At 48.8% G+C, this 15,945-nt stretch overlaps 1 protein-coding gene across 1 annotated transcript in view; it reads left to right on the top strand.

Annotated features, from left to right (window-relative positions):
• ABCA4 (ATP binding cassette subfamily A member 4) overlaps nt 957-15,945 on the top strand; it is a 138,448-nt gene continuing 123,459 nt past the window's right edge. Inside the window, exons 1-4 of the mRNA XM_018045782.1 lie at nt 957-1,081; nt 3,727-3,866; nt 10,079-10,206; nt 14,675-14,872. Of these exons, the coding sequence (XP_017901271.1) occupies nt 960-1,081; nt 3,727-3,866; nt 10,079-10,206; nt 14,675-14,872 (588 nt within the window). The 5' untranslated portion in view covers nt 957-959. The remainder of the gene's footprint in view (nt 1,082-3,726; nt 3,867-10,078; nt 10,207-14,674; nt 14,873-15,945) is intronic.

Here is a 15,945-nt window from a genome sequence, read left to right as displayed (position 1 = left end):
CCAGGTTTGATGCATGAGAGAGGTGCTCAGGGCTGGTGCACTGGGATGACCCAGAGGGATGGGATGGGGAGGGAGGTGGGTGGGGGTTTCAGGATGGGGAACACATGTACACCCATGGCTGATCCATGTCAATGAATGGCAAAACCACTACAATATTGTAAAGTAATTAGTCTCCAATTAAAATAAATAAATAAGAAAGAAGGGACAGAAAATAGTGTATTAATAATGTAGTATTTCTTGGACCCCAGAGGTGTCCTGGGACCGAGGATGAGCCTATGTATGCCTCTCTTATACTATGCCCCTCAGAGAAAGCTTTCTCCTGGTTTCTGGCTAGGATGACTTCTTCTGGCTCTTGGCAGCTGGTGTGGGATCCTCAGGAGTCATACCAGCTGCTCAGTCCCCTGTTCTGGTTTCCCATCCTTTTATTAGTGAGTTCCAGGCCCCATATTCTGAATCAGCCTTCTGTCCATCAGACCCTTGCTTGTGTACCTCACCCCTCAAGGAGCCTATAACCTGCGCTCCCTCTTTAATGCTTGGGGGTAGATGCTCAATACACAGTTGTGGAAGGAATAGACAAACCTCTTCTCCTTAAACATCAGCAACGCATGGAGGCTTCTCGCTCTAACATCGCTCCACCCCTTCCATCTCCCTACAGTACAGTGTGCTCCTCCTCTGTTCCCCCTTCACACTTCCATCCATGCCTCTGTTAGGATATGTTTCCATCTCACCACTACACTGGAAGCTTGAGAGAAGAGACCCTGTCTCCAGCACCCAGCACGGGGCCAGGCATACATTAGATGCTTCTGCTTCTTAAGTGTTGGTAAATGAAGGAAAGCACCAGAAGGACCAGGGTCCATCCTACAGAGGCTCTAGCTCCTAGGACCTGCATCCTTCTTAGTGTCAATGTCTAACCCCTTGCCTTCATTTCCTGTCTTAAAGGCCATTTTCCCAACAAGGCGATGCCCTCAGCAGGAATGTTGCCATGGCTCCAGGGAATTTTCTGCAATGTGAACAATCCTTGTTTTCAAAGTCCTACTGCAGGAGAATCTCCTGGAATTGTGTCAAACTATAACAACTCCATGTAAGTGCTGGGATTCCCACCATACACCCTTTATTCTCCTCTTGCCTCGGAGTTCGTGTACGTGCACACAGAGCATGTGCTGCTGAGTAAGTGGTCTGGTGGCTTGCGGAAACCTTAAACTCTAAGGAGCAGAGCATGTTTCCACTCTGGAACATTCTGTATCAGCTGTCAGGGCACTTGAGGAAAAGGCTACAAACTTAGGCCAGATGACAGAATTTCTTGGTCCTTATATCCCAAAGACATGACTAGGAGTCTGATGTCAGCACCCTGCTAAAATGTGTCTGCTGCCTCCAGCTCATCCATCTGCTCAAGCAGAGTCACTGGATGAGAAACATCCCATTCCCCTTCTGATTCCTTATGTCACTCTCCACCCTGGATCAACTCTGAATGATCTCTGTTCTTTTAAAAGTCTTCTTGGACATCTAAAAGCTAAGAAAATTGTCAGGGGACCTTTTGAGGGTAAATGAAACCAAGTTTACAAGGTGAAATTTGCTTCTTGGAAGAAAAAGAGACAATTTCCAAATCGTCTGTCATAAATGCCATTAGTTCTCTTGGTTGGCCAGATCTTAGGATGTTGCTTGAGAGCAGTAGTTCTTAACTTGTAGGGGTGAAGACCATTCCCAGAAGGTGATGAAAACTGGTGGTCCCCTTCCCGAGGAAAATGAAGACGCACACACCCTCAGAACATTACACTGTGCATATGATTTCAGGGCATTTGTGCACTCCAGGTTAATAACCTCTGGTCTGGGATTGAATTTCAAGTCAAATTCCATAAGAGAGTCTATATTTGGAATTTCCTTGAAGTAGATAGGGGGACTTGATGTAGCATGTTCTACAGACAGAGGCTCAGGAATGAGGACACCGTTGTCCTTCAGCCACTGGGCTGACCTCCAGCTGCAGTTTGTGACGCTTACCCCCAAAGGTCAACAAGGGTTTGTTGGAGTGCAGGCTTCACCTACTTGTATAAACATCAAGTCAAATGGAAACTGAGATATTGTGTTGCTCCAGTTCTTTCCTTAGAGGAGATTTGGATATAATTCCGCCAGGGCAAAACTGCATTTTGACAAAAAGAAAAAGAACATTTGGTAATTCCACTTAATACTCAGAGGTAACCTTCCCTCTGGGAACAAACTGTGACTGCTTTTGCCGTACAAAGGCAAGAGTAGTTGTGACAGAGACTGCCTGGTCCACAAGCCTATAACATGTTTGCTAAGCCCTGGTTTATTGGAAGATAGAAGAGGGAATACAGAACACCCATCTTCCTGGAAGACAGCATTTTAGCTGGGCTCCCCTGGCTGCAAACACCACCTGGAAGCTTTAATTTACAATCTGAACTTTCAGCTTGAGCCTCCTGGAGGTGCCTAAGAAGAAACACTTGCCTATCCAGAGAGACCCCATGGGTCACGTGGTGGGATCAGGGGCGCTTTGGAGGTGCTTCAGTGGCAGCTCCGTGGAGCTTTGGTGGGACTGGCACCGAGGGTCCACAGATTGAGAGGTGGAACTGGGGAGGGGAAGCGGCTTTGGACTCTAGCTGTGTTCAGCATCTGGGCCAGGAAATCTGAGTTTCATGTTTCATGCACATAGTATGCATGAAATGTTGGCTTACTCAAAATTCATTTGCTTGCAAGGCACAGAAACACATTTAAACAAGTTTAAACCTCAGAGGGAAAGATATGATTTGGACACTAGTAGTAGTAAATAGTAGTAAATGTTGCTCAGTCGTGTCCAACTCTGCAACCCCATGGACTATAGCCTACCAGGTTCCTCTGTCCATGGGATTTTCCAGGCAAAAATACTGGAGTGGGTTGCCATTTCCTTCTCCAGGAGATCTTCCCAACCCAGGGATCGAACCCAGGTCTCCCGCTTTGTAGGCAGACGCTTTACCATTTGGACACTAGACCTTCTTACAAAGCCAAGAGCAGCAAGCAGTTCTCTGGGAGGGGGACAAGAACAGAAGAACCACCAGGAGCTGCTCCCTCCTGTCTGGACCTACAAGGTCCAGCCTCTCCACCACCGTCTGGGGTTCTACTCCATCTGCCTCTCTCCACTGACCACTCTGCCCTGCTTCTCAATGCCTCAGCTGGTACTAGTTGCCCAGTTCACAACACCTGAGCTTGGGCAATCAGAAGAGCATCTCTGAGTGCCATTCAAATTCCTGGGAGCATATCTGTTTCCCCAGCTTTATTTTCCTTGTCCAATCAGCCTTGGCAGAGGTGTGTGTGTTCATGCATGCAAGGAGGGCTTTGTAGATTAAGTATGGCTGTTAGAACCTGAGCATATGAATGGCTGGAAGGGCAGGTCTCAGAGAAGTGGGTACTGGCTGAAAAGAGCCCCTACTAATATCTCCTATTATCATCCTATTTAAGACTTCTTGGAGGAGGAAACACATAGTGAAAAGAGTTAAGAAGTGACCCAGCCCTGCCCAAGTTGGAAGACTGTTGACAACAAATTGCTCAGAGCCCCTGTTATCTTATATGTATAAGGAAGTAAAAAATCTCCTTTTGTCTTGGCAATATTGAGAGGATATATAATGTAGGTATATGCAAGCGGGGTCAAGCAGGTGGTATCTTAAAAAATTACGCAACGTGTTATAATGATGATGAAAATGACAGCCATGTCTTTAATGATGAGGCTCATTCTTACAGCTTGGCAAGGGTGTATAGAGATTTTCAAGAACTCCTCATGGATGCACCAGAGAGCCAGCACCTTGGTCAGGTTTGGAAAGAACTCTGCACCTTGTCCCAGCTCATGAACACCCTCCGAATGCACCCCGAGAGGATTGCAGGTGAGGTGGGCTTCAGTGTTCTTAAGTATCACTTGCTTCTCATTTGTCTCCTCCACCAGACAAACTGAAGATACAGAGAGGAGTTAGAAGATTTGGTTGGAAAAGATACCAGAGGGTGTAGGAAGGGATCTAGAGACAGGAGGAGGCTTACCTTGGTGAGAACTCCTCTTTCTACCAGGCCTGAAGGTGGGAAGTTAGGAAGGAGGGCAAGAAAGTTCTCATCCCAGGTAAGTTGTAAGATAGGAGAATGTGGAAAGAGATGTGCTCTGGAAAGTCTGAGGCCAGGTGAAGGGGAAAGAGTTCATGGAGCCTGAAAAAGATGTGGACCACATTCACAGAGTCCTAGAGTGTGAGCTACCCAGGACTGTGTGGAAGCAATGCCAAGTAGCAGTAAAGAGCCAGGAAGATCGGTGCACAGGTTTGATGTTGTTTTTTCTGTTGTTCAGTCGCTAAGTCATGTCTGACTCTTTGTGACCCCATAGACTGTAGCCCACCAGGCTCCTCTGTCCATGGGATTTCCTAGGCAAGAACACTGGAGTAGGTTGCCATTTCCTTCTCCAGGGGATATTCCCTACCCAGGGATCAAACCCACATTTCCTGCATTAGCAGGTGGATTCTTTACACAGAGCCACCGGAAGCCCAGAGCATGTGTTTATCATGACACAAATATGTATAGTCCTTCCCTTTATTCTGGTAATATTCAGCGTCCTAGGCCCTGAGGCAGAGCAGGTGCAAAGTTGGGGAAAGCAGGATTGGGGGCTGGTAGGGCTGGTAGGGAGGTGCCAGGGAAGGTCCAGGAGGCCAGGGGGTTGAGGGCAGTGATTGGACTACACAGATAGGGTCTAGGCTGCATATGGATGAAAGAGAAGCCAGGACTGGAAATGCCCGAGGGAAATGGAGAGGCAAAAGAATGGAGGCCTCAGAGTGTTCCGTGACGCTGGTCACAGACTGAGGAAGCAGCAGGATAGAAAGAGTGACAGCTGTGGTCAGAATGTGAAATATGTGGATTCAGGATTTCAAAGGCATGCAGGACAGATGAGAGCAAGCCCCCAGGTGCGCCAGTGGAGGTTGAAGGGAGCAGAGGCAAAGGTTAGGTGACGGGAAGGCAAAGGAAAGCAGGCTGGGTGGACACAGAGGTTGCGGGGGTGGGAGAGCCCCCTGGAATCCAGAAGCTTGAGGACGGAGGGGGAAGGAGCTCCCTCTCCCATGTCCCCCTCTCCAGGGGAAGAACTAGAAACAAGCAAAAGCCAAACCCAGAAACCCTCTGACATCTCTTTTCAGAGCACAAGTGGATGCCGTGCGGTTTTCGCGTCCGCCATAGGCTCCTCTGTAGGTGGTTGGAGTTACTGGCTATGGAAACAGCCTGGGCACCAGGTGGACCCCACCCCCTTTTCAGGGGTAAATGAACAGCTGGAAGGCAGCAGGCTGGCCAGGACCCCAGGGGTCAGTGCGGTTGTGGGGGTGGAGAAAAGGCTGCCAGCGTGGGGGAGTTCGTTCAGCGATGGGCTCAGAGGCTGTAAAGGAAGTGGTTTGTGGCTGCTGGGAAATGTCAGCTCTTTGAATGGAGATGAACTGACTATGAGGATGACCTTGCAGAATGACAAGGGTGAGGAAGGTGATGCCCAAGAAGACAGGAGGGGCTGGATAGGATAGCTTCTGCCTAGGGAGCATGGTACGAAACAGTCGCCCAGGGCTCCTCACTCATGCAAGCCAGGCAGTGTGCTGGTCCCTGGTGACAGAGAGTCATTAGACCAGTGCCCTCCCCCAAGGGATCCCTGGGCAGAAGTGGAAGGCCCGTGACCACACCCTGTGGGGCTGCTGGAGGGACGCAAGGGGCCAAAGAGCATAGGTGAGTCGGTCCAAAGAGAACCCAGTCCTCCTCCCACTGGGCCACCTTCTCCCTTCTCTCCCGATTGGAGCAATAAAGCACAGGAGTCTGATCAGAGGACGGTTAAGTTTCCTTCATTACATTCTACTGCTTCCAAAATCAGTAATGCATACACATTATATCGTAAAACTAGATTACAAACACAGCCTTCTTTGCTGCCTAGGAGTTTACTAACAGTAAGGGTTGAAAGAACCGCAGGGCCTTGCAGGATCTGGGCACAGTTGGCATTTTAATATGAGGGAAATAAGGGGGAGAAGTGCCAACAAGGCAGCAGTTTTTCCCAAGGGTAAACAGCAGATGAGAACACAGGCTTGCCCAACGCCTGGAGTGGCTGTCTACCCTGTTCACCCAGTGCACGTTTCACTGTTTTCTCATTGTCAGATGGTCTGGCTGGAAGGAAGCAAAAAGGAAGTTGTTTCAAACCGCAGTGTCTCTGTGGCCTTTCAAGCCTGTATATGAGGACCAAAATCACTGCTTACAAGCCAACACAATGCTAGTTTTGAATTGGCATACAGGTGCTTCTTGTGTCAGCCTCCGGGCTGTGGGGGAACATTCCCTTCATGAGACCGGCTTCAGGGGGTCTGGGAAAACAGCGTTAGAGGAAGCCAGCTGAGACTGTCCGAAGGAATTTGAGGGCTGAGAACACAGACTCTGCAGAACCCCTGTCCTTGGGGGCCATGAGAGGGGAAAGCAGACCATCCCCAACGAAAAGGACAGGGTGTCTGAAGGAATTTCTGGCCGAGCACTCAAGGCCACAGTCAGTAGTGAAGATAGTTTCAGTCTGTCCCTGGGCTCCCAGGACCTTGCTGGCTGTGAGCACTGAATCCTCAGCCCCAGGCTGCAGTGGAGGGTTAAGCCTCTGAAAGCGAGATGGGCCTGTCACTGGTGTGTGCTTTTGCCTGTCAGTTCCCCAGTCACCTGGGAAAGTATGCCAACAGTGACCTAGGGCATTTTCCTTTCCTAGCAAACCTGTAGTACTGCATTCTCCACAGAGGAGGATTAATGGTAAAAAAAAAAAAAAAACTAGCCGTGAAGCCCCCTCCCCTCTCACCCCCGAGCAAGCTCTGCAGTCTCTCAGTCATCTTTAAACATTGCCCTCCTCCGAGCCTCACGCACGCATTTCCCTGGTCTCCCCACCCCCATCCCAGCCTCCCGAGCTCCGTGGGCCTCAGCAGCCCCTTCCCCCAGCCTCTAATCTTCCCAGGGAAGAGAACAAGAAGAACAACATTTTACACTACATTTATTTTCTTTTCCTCAGGGCCCCCCAGTTCACATTTCTCCCTCGGGAATCCTGCTGTCTGCTTACATTCTGGCCCCACGTCTCCCTCCAGGATGCCCCCTCCACTTCCTCAGGTGTGCTGAACCAGCATGCTCCTTCATGCGCCTTGTCCCTGGGGCCACGGCAGCCCAGGCATCTGGGTGGGAATCTGGGCCAGGGCAAAGTTGCTCCCAGATCCCCTTGTTTTGTCCCTTTTCCCAAGCGAGATGTCTGTAGATGTTTGTATGTAAGGTCCAGCGAGGGAGTTAAAGAATAACGAAGAGTTCAATAGTCAGATAGGGTCCTGACTCTCAGGTCGAGACAACAGTTAATTACTGGGTGTCTCCTATTACTCCACAGACATTCACCAAAGCCCTGATTCTATGTCAGGCCGTAGTGCTGGGTGTCACGTAGAGATGATTTGGAGGGCTTACATCTCTGTGCCCAGCTAGGTATGATGGAGAGTGTGATAAAAGCAGTATCTGTAGCTCTCTACTCTCAAGAGTCTCTGTGTGTGTGTACTGGGAGTTGTGTTGCTGAAGGTCAGAGGATATAGTATGATGCTGTGTACAAAGAAATGATTTGGAGATGAGCAACCAAACTGGAGCCCTAGGGGAAGAAAAAAAAGGAAGCTGGGTTTGGAAGATAAGTTACTGAAAAGGAAAGAAAGCAAGAAGAAAATAGAGCAGCCCCTCTCAGAACCACTCCTCCTTCCTGGGGTAGTGCCCCCAGTCCACGGTTTCAGCTACCTGTGGTTATCCAGTCTGAAAACATAAGTGGAAAATTCCAGAAGTAAATAACTCATAAGTTTTAAACTGTGCGCCTTTCTGAGTAGCATGATGAACTCTTGCACTTACCTGCCTGGGATAGAAACCATCCCTTTATCCAGGTATCCTGCCCATTAGTCACTCCCTGGCTTTTCAGATTGACTATCAGAGTATCACAGTGTTTATGTGCAAGTAAGCCTTATCTGATTTAATAATGGCCCCAAAGTGCAAGACCAATGATGCTGGCAATTTGGATATTCTCTTACTCTGCCTAGTTTATAAATTAAACCTCATCATAGGTATGTATGTATAGGGAAAAAAACACAGTATATATATAGGGTTTGGTACTATCTGCATCCACTGGGTGGGGGGAGGTCTTGGAATGTATCCACTGAAGATAAAGGGACTATTGTAGTCGGGTCCTCCTTAAGGCTTTGGGTGACACTGGATCCCCTGGTGGTACAACTGTCAGGGCGCTCCATGGTGGTGAGGGAGGTGTCTGTGTGATAGAACTTCGGGGTTGGTTCCGCGAAGCTGGCCCCAGCTGCATGGGCAGGCCTGTGGCTGGCCCATCCCCTTTCAAGAGGAAATTAGCAGAACATCAATGTAGAGGCAGCATGTACATAGAAAGTCACAACCTGAATATGAAGGGTGGCTGTCAAGCACTCAGGGAACAAGACCTCTTGGCTGCCTGGGGAAGGCAGGATGTGGGGAGACAGCAGATGGGGCACTGTAGTATGAGAACCTGGAACGTGCAGGGACATTTGATGATTAAAGTTAAAGAAGAACTAAGAGATAGGCAGTCAACCAGGCTTCTGGCAAAGATAGGATGTAGAGATAAGCATTTTCATGCAACCCAAATACTTGAGTCTGACACAACTGAGCAACTGGAACTGAAATGAACTGCATGTTGAAATGATTTCATAAATATCTGGACTCTCTGCCATCTTCTCTGGCTGGTGCCTCCAGAACTGGAGCAGTGGCCAGCTTGAGACTGAAGGTTGGCCCTGGAAGCAGGCAGAGAAGGTGAGTGGGAATTCCCTAGAAAGGGTAAGAATAATATTAATGCAATCAGGACAAGCATTTTTTTTTTAGTTGGGAGCTAAGTACTTTACATTCTTTACTCCAAGTCACCCCCACAACAATCCTAAGAGGCATATGTGGAAAATGCAGACCCAGAAAGGGTCAATCACTTGCCCCAAGGTCACTGTAATGGTTAGGAATCCTTTATGCCTCCTTATAAAGAAATTTCTGCATCTAGTGGGTTTGAGTGGAGTGGAAAGAATGTGACTGGGCTGATCAGGGCATGAAACTGCAAGCCCAGGCAATAGACCCTCCCCTTTCCCCACTTGAAGATTTTCCTGCCCTAGACAGCCCCATCACTCTTAGTCCAAGTCCATACCCTGAGCTTAGAGCCATAGTTGATGTGAGAGAAACACCAGGAAGGGTCGTCTACCCCTTGACAGTGGCACTGTGGACAGAGCACGTGTCTCCTCCATTTCCACGTATCTAGGATTTGAAATCAGTCCTGACTATTCATTGGAAGGACTGATGCTGAAGCTGAAGGTCCAGTACTTTGGCCACCTGATGCGAAGAGCTGACTCATTTGAAAAGACCCTGATGCTGGGAAAGATTGAAGGTGGAAGGAGAAGGAGATGACAGAGGATGGGATGGTTGGATGGCATCACCGACTCAATGGGCATGAGTTTGAGTGAATTCCGGGAGTTGGTGATGGACAGGGAGGCCTGGCGTGCTGCGATTCGTGGGGTCGCAAAGAGTTGGACACGACTGAGCGACTGAACTGAACTGAGGGGTTTCTCAGCCTTAGCACTATTGACTGTTTGAACTGGATAGTTCTTTATTTGGTCAGGGAAGCAGGGTTCTTCTGTGCATTGTGGGATGTTTAGTGGCATCCACTAGTACTTACCCATCAGTGTTTTCCAAGTTGTAACAACTAAAAATGTCTCCAGACATTGCGATATATTCCCAGGAGGACAAAACTACTCCTCTCCCCACCCCACTGCCCAACACCATCTCTGAAAAGGATCTGATGACCACCACCACCTCCACCCCAACCTAGGTTTTTCCAGCTTGTGTGCCTTCTCACAAATTTTGCCTATCTGCTCCAGCAGTAAATGCTGTGACTCTGTTGGTGACAGGCCTGACCTTTAGGTGCTCCCATGGAGCCCCCAAACAGAGCCTTCCTCTGAGAGTCAAGTTAGAAATCACTTCTAGATATTTTTCCTTATTTGACCCAGTTTTCCTTCAACACCCTGTTCTTTTTCTCTTTCGATTGCAGGAAGAGGAATACGAGTTCGGGATGTCCTAAAGGATGAGGAAACACTGACACTGTTTCTCGTGAAGAACATCGGTCTGTCTGACTCAGTCGTCTACCTTCTGGTCAACTCCCAAGTCCGTCCCGAGCAGGTAGGTGGATGTCTTTGGCCCCGTGGTCCCTGGAGGGGAGGGGCAGGCACTGAGCCTGAGAAAGGCAAGGGAGACCTTGAGCTTCTTTTTTCTTGCTTGCTTTCACATTCAGAAGCATTCAGATTCGTGCCACATGCTCAGGAGAATGGCTCGGGTTCAATGAGATGATACAGTCCCCATGATGGGATTCTGACGTGGCGTAGAAACTGGCAGCACTTGAAACACCTCAGGGCTTTAAGACTGGAAGGAACCTGAGAGATCATGTGGCTCCAACTCCCTTTTATTGTTGAGGAAACTGAGGTTTATTCATGTAGTCGTCAAATACATAGAGACGTTTTAGGTACCAGAATGCAGCGGGAACAATGCGAGGAAACCCCTGACTCCGGGAGCTCACATTCCAGTGGGGACGACAGGCGATGACCACGTAAGCCGAGGGCACCTACGTGCGTTCCCAGGTCGTGAGGAAGGTCCAGCAGGGTCTGAGTTAGGAAGGGACGGGAGTGGGGGGGCAGTTTTCAATGTAATCATCAGAGAAGGCCTTCCTGAGGAGATGCTATCTAAGCAGATCTTACTGAACAGTAGACCCGGTGCAAATGCCTGTGAGAGGAGAGTGCCAGCTGAGAAACAGGCAAAGCCAGGATCAAGTGTGCTGAGGTGACCTTCAGGGTCATGGAGCCTGACAACAGCTGCACAGAGAGCAGACCTCTGCTTTCCTGGGCCGTGCCTCCTCAGTGCCAGGCAAACTGCTTGTAGCTCCGCTAAACGTGTGTCATCTGTTTTCATAATCTCCTGTATTTGTTCAGAGCATTTTTACCACTAAAGTAAGACTTCCACCTCTCTGAGCACCTGAACTCCTCACACTAATCCCAAGATGGGTCAAACAGATGAGAAACTTGACATGCCTGGTGGCCGAGAGACTGGTGCCCAACTATAGAGCTGGAATTGCTGGAGCTGGAGTGGAATCGGGGTCTTCTCATTCCTAGTCCTGGGCCCTTTCATTGGTTCTCAAGGTCCCCAGACCAGGAGCATCAGAAAGGACTGGGAGTAAATTCACAGGCCTTACCCCAGACTTACCAGCACTCTCCACTTTAACAAACCCTCTGGGTGGTTGTAACAGTTCAGGGGTGAGAAGCATGGCTCTAATTTAGGCCTTCATGGGCTCCTGGCCCAGCATCCTGGGTGTGTGGGTTCCTAGTGTGATAAACACAGTGAGAATGCATGATAAGCAGGAGCCTTAGCACAGACATCCTGCCTGCCTCTCCTGGCCAGGACGGCACCTCCTCTAGACTCCGGAGGAATTGTTGGTTAGTCACTATGTCGTGTGTGACTCATCCTGACCCCATGACTGTAGCCCACCAGCCTCCTCTGTCCAAGGGATTTCCCAGTTAAGAAGAGTGGGTTGCCTTTTCCTTCTCCAGGGATCAAACCTGCATCTCCTGCATTGGCAGGCGGATTCTTCTCCTCTGAGCCACTAGGGACTCCAGGGAAGACGGAGATGTAAACAGAGAAATTTCAGGGCCTGTGTCAGTCCTGAGGCAAAAGTCTGCACAGGGTGCCGTCTGAGCCCAGAGAGAGGAGGGGACTCACCACCTGCCTGGTTGAGGTTGGTTCTGTTGGATGGGCTTTTCAAGCTGGTTCCCAGTACAACAGTGGAGAAATCCACACCTGCCTTACTGGCTTCTCGGTCTCTGAGGTTTTCATGGAAACTAGACAAGGGGAAATAAGGTTCAGCCCTGACACAGCACATCGGGGCACTTGGAGCGAGGGCAATGCCCAGGCGCAACCCCAGTGCACGCCTGGGTAGGCCCCGGGGGTCAGGCCTGGCTGGCTGCCCAGCCCTGCTTGGCTCCCCCTCCCGCTCCAACCCAATGTCAGGCAGCATGGATTGCTCACTTTCCCCTTTGCTTTCTCTTCAGCTCGTAAAACTCAAGTCCTGGAAATGCCTGTGATGACTTCCAGTTGGTAAAACAAGGGAGATGGAGATAAGGGCAGGAATTTAGGGGAAATTTCTTTCCAGTTCCTCACCTCTGTGACATTTAGGTCTTTAGCTGCTGTGTCGCTAGCATCAGGGCAACAGCCTTTCATGTAGGGAGGAGACAGGGCCGTTGGGGTGTGCCTGTGTTGCAGGCTCTGATTAGCTGAGGCTTCCCTGAGCTTAGGAAGGAGCTCAGCTCCTACACTCCAGAGGCCAGTCATGTGGACCCAGCTCCCTCCATGCCTCCTACCCACCCTGCTTCTCAGCCCCAGTGACCTGTGAGCCTTCCTCCTGACCTCTTTCTCCATCTCCAACCAGCTCTGTAACTCCTGGACAGAACTGCCCCCTGGAACTTTCCTCCATGCTGGCAAAGTTCTCTCTGTGCCATCTATAGAGTAACCATAGCCATGTTTGGCTGGTGGGCATGTGAGATGAGTCTAGTACAAGTGAGGAAGTGAATTTTAAATGCCATTTAATTTTAATTACCTTAACTGATCACATAGGGTGTGCCGCTCTCTAATTGATCATCATTATACATGGGATTTTGTTCTTGACTGTCAAGACTGGCTATCCCTCTGCCTAGTATCTGAGCATAGCTCCAAAGGGAATAGCATCACCCTCCTCGCCCCATCTAGAGAATTATTAGATGACTGAAGTAGCACAGTTCTCTGGCTTATCCCTCACCACACCCCTTACCCACAGCCCAGGAGACTCCTGAACTTTCTTCAAGGCCCAGCTCAAATGTTACTTCCTCAATCAAATGGTTCATAAACCCTCCCTTCTTTGTCCCGCCCCTCCCCCTGCCCTACTTGACAAGAGAATTAAGAGCAAAAGTTGTTCAAAATGGCTAAGCAAAAGCTCTGGGTTCAAATCTCAGCAAGGTCACACAGTTAACTGCAAGTTAATTAATCTCTCTATTTCCTCATGTGTAGAATGGAGACAATAAAATTTCCTACCATATACAGAGGTTGTGGGAGGTTAAAAGACTTAATATCTATAAAGCACTTAATGCCTGGCACATAGTAAACACTTAATAAATACCAGCTACTTTTACTAGCGATTCTTAATGCTGCCTCTTCTGTGCTCTGCTTTCACTACATTAAGTCTAGCACTTACTGCTGTTTAAATGCCTGCATTTCCAGCCAGCCCATGAGCTTTTTGGAGGGCAGAAAATTTATCTCATTCTCTCCGCATCCCTGGTAACAGAATGGGAACACAGTGAATGAGCATTGAATGAATGAGTGACACTCATATGGTGTCCCAGCTTTCCTCCAGCCTGTTGTATAACCCTATTAAGTCACCTGACCCCTTCAGCCTCACTTGTCTCCTCTGAGATACTAGAGGTTTGGACAAAATGAGTTAATTAATTCCCTCCCCTGTGTAGAACCCATGGGACTGTGGAGGCCAAGGAAGTCCATGAGCCTGATCTGTTCATGGTATTTAATGCTTTTGTCCACTGGGAGTCCAGGACTCCAGGAGGCCAGTAACTGTGCTGGGTGGATAAGGGTCCCTGGCCAGGGCTGAGGCCTCCTTTGCCTCTGGAGGCTATCAGGGAGCTTGTGCTTTGAGAGTCACTGCCCACGGGAGGTTTCTGATGTGGGTGCTCCAGGCGTTAACATCATTGGATAAAATACAGGGTGCCTAGTTAAATTTGAATTTTAAATAAACAATAAATAATTTTTTCATCATAAGGATGTTCTATTTGGACTCCATTTGGGACATACTTGTACCAAAAATTGTTCATTGTTTATCTGAAGTTCAAATTTAACTGGGCATCCAGTATTTTTATATGTAAATCTGGTGAGACAGAAAGGGGGAGAGGTGGTCATTCACCATCACTCCAAATGCATTCTAGCTACTCACTCACCTCAGCTGCACGCCGTAGGTCCTGATGGTACCTTAGCATCATTGCTAAGAAGGAATGGCTCATGTTGTGAAGTCTCTCTGTTAAAATGAGGCTTGGGAGTGTTTTCATTTTCTGTGGCTGCTGTAACAAATTACCACAAACTTAGTGGCTTAAAACAACACATATTTATTATTTTATGGTTCCAGAGATCACATTCTGAAAATCAAGGTGCCAGCAGGGCTGTGCTCCTTACTGGGCGGTCTAGAGGAAAGTTCATTTTCTTGCCTTTTCTAGCTTCTAGAGACTGTCTACGTTCCTCAGCTGGTGGCCTCCCTTCATCTTCATGGCTAGTAGTGGCCTGTCCAGTCTTCCCCACATCAAATTATCCTGACATTGATTATTCTGCTATTCTCTTGCACATTTAAAGTACACTTGTGATTACATTGGGCTCACCCAGATAATCCAAAATCATCTCCTTAATTTAAAGTCAGATGAATAGCAACCTTAATTTCATCTGCAATCTTTAATACCCCTCACCGTGCCACATAACATATTCACAGGGTCTGTGGGTTAGGACATGGACATCACTGGGAGGCCAGTATTCTTCTACACAGGGAGGTTTCTGGTGTTGCTTTTCCTTTCTGCAGTTTGCCCGTGGAGTCCCAGACCTGATGCTGAAGGACATCGCCTGCAGCGAGGCCCTCCTGGAGCGTTTCCTGATCTTTCCCCAGCGCCGTGCAGCCCAGACAGTGCGCGGCAGCTTGTGCCCCCTCTCTCAGGGCACCCTGCAGTGGATGGAAGACACCCTGTATGCCAACGTGGACTTCTTCAAGCTCTTCCACGTGGTAAGGGAGGTGTTCAGCTGCTCGCCCCCGGGGAGGTAATTTCTGGAGGCAGTATGGCCTGGTAACAGGCCACTGGGGACTCATGAATGAACAGTCAGGGAAGGCATAAACTTGGTGTTCAAGACAAGACAGGCTCCAAAGGCCCCCAAACCAGCTGACAGTATTTCCAGAACATGGCCCAGACATCCAGCAGTCACCGCTAGGTTCACCATTAGATCTGTGTCGTGGCAGATCTAGGTCTACCCCAAATGTGGGACCAGCCCTCTTTGCCACCACCGGCAGTATGGAAGGGAGGAGGCCTGGGGGGACCCCTCAATTGGCTTCCTGGCTAGGTCATCATGGACATGATGGTTAACCTTTCTTGGCCCTATCGCTCATCTGTAAGACAAATATAATACTTTGAAGAATAGTAGAAAAGATACATTAAAAATATGTGCAAAACATTTAATAAATGTCAGTGAATGAGAGCTTTACACTCCCTTCTCTGGGTCTGCTTTTGACCCCAGAGCTTACTGTTTATGGGTAGAAAACAGAGAAAATGTCATAGAAAATTTGCAAAAATTTGGCATGCCTGATCTAGCACAACACTATGCTCAGAACGACATCGTACATAGTCTTGGGATTCGATTGTATCTCTTCTTTTGCTTGAAGGGGCTTCCCTGGTGGCTGTCAGATGGTAAAGAATCTGCCTGCAATGCAGGAGACCCAGGTTCAATACCTGGGTCAGGAAGATCCCCTGGAGAAGGAAATGGCAACTCATTCCAATATTCTTGCATAGAGAATTCCAAGGACAGAGGAGCCTGGTGCACTACAGTCCATGGGGTCTCAAAGAGTCAGACATGACTGAGTGACTAACACACATACACACACATACACACACACACACACACACACACACACACACACACACACGATGAGAGGGATAGGAGGCTTCAAGCATTTGTTCTAAAATCATCAGGGAAGCTGGTAAAAGATGCAAGCTCTAAATTCCTACCCCCAGAGGTTGATTCAGGAAACCTGGGCCAGGCCAGAATCTGCTGTTAACATAGGTGATTCTGATAGAGGTCTTTGTA

Source organism: Capra hircus, chromosome 3 (assembly GCF_001704415.2).
Source record: "Capra hircus breed San Clemente chromosome 3, ASM170441v1, whole genome shotgun sequence".
NCBI classification, from domain to species: Eukaryota; Metazoa; Chordata; class Mammalia; order Artiodactyla; family Bovidae; genus Capra; species Capra hircus.
This window is presented reverse-complemented; position numbering and strand designations above follow the sequence as displayed.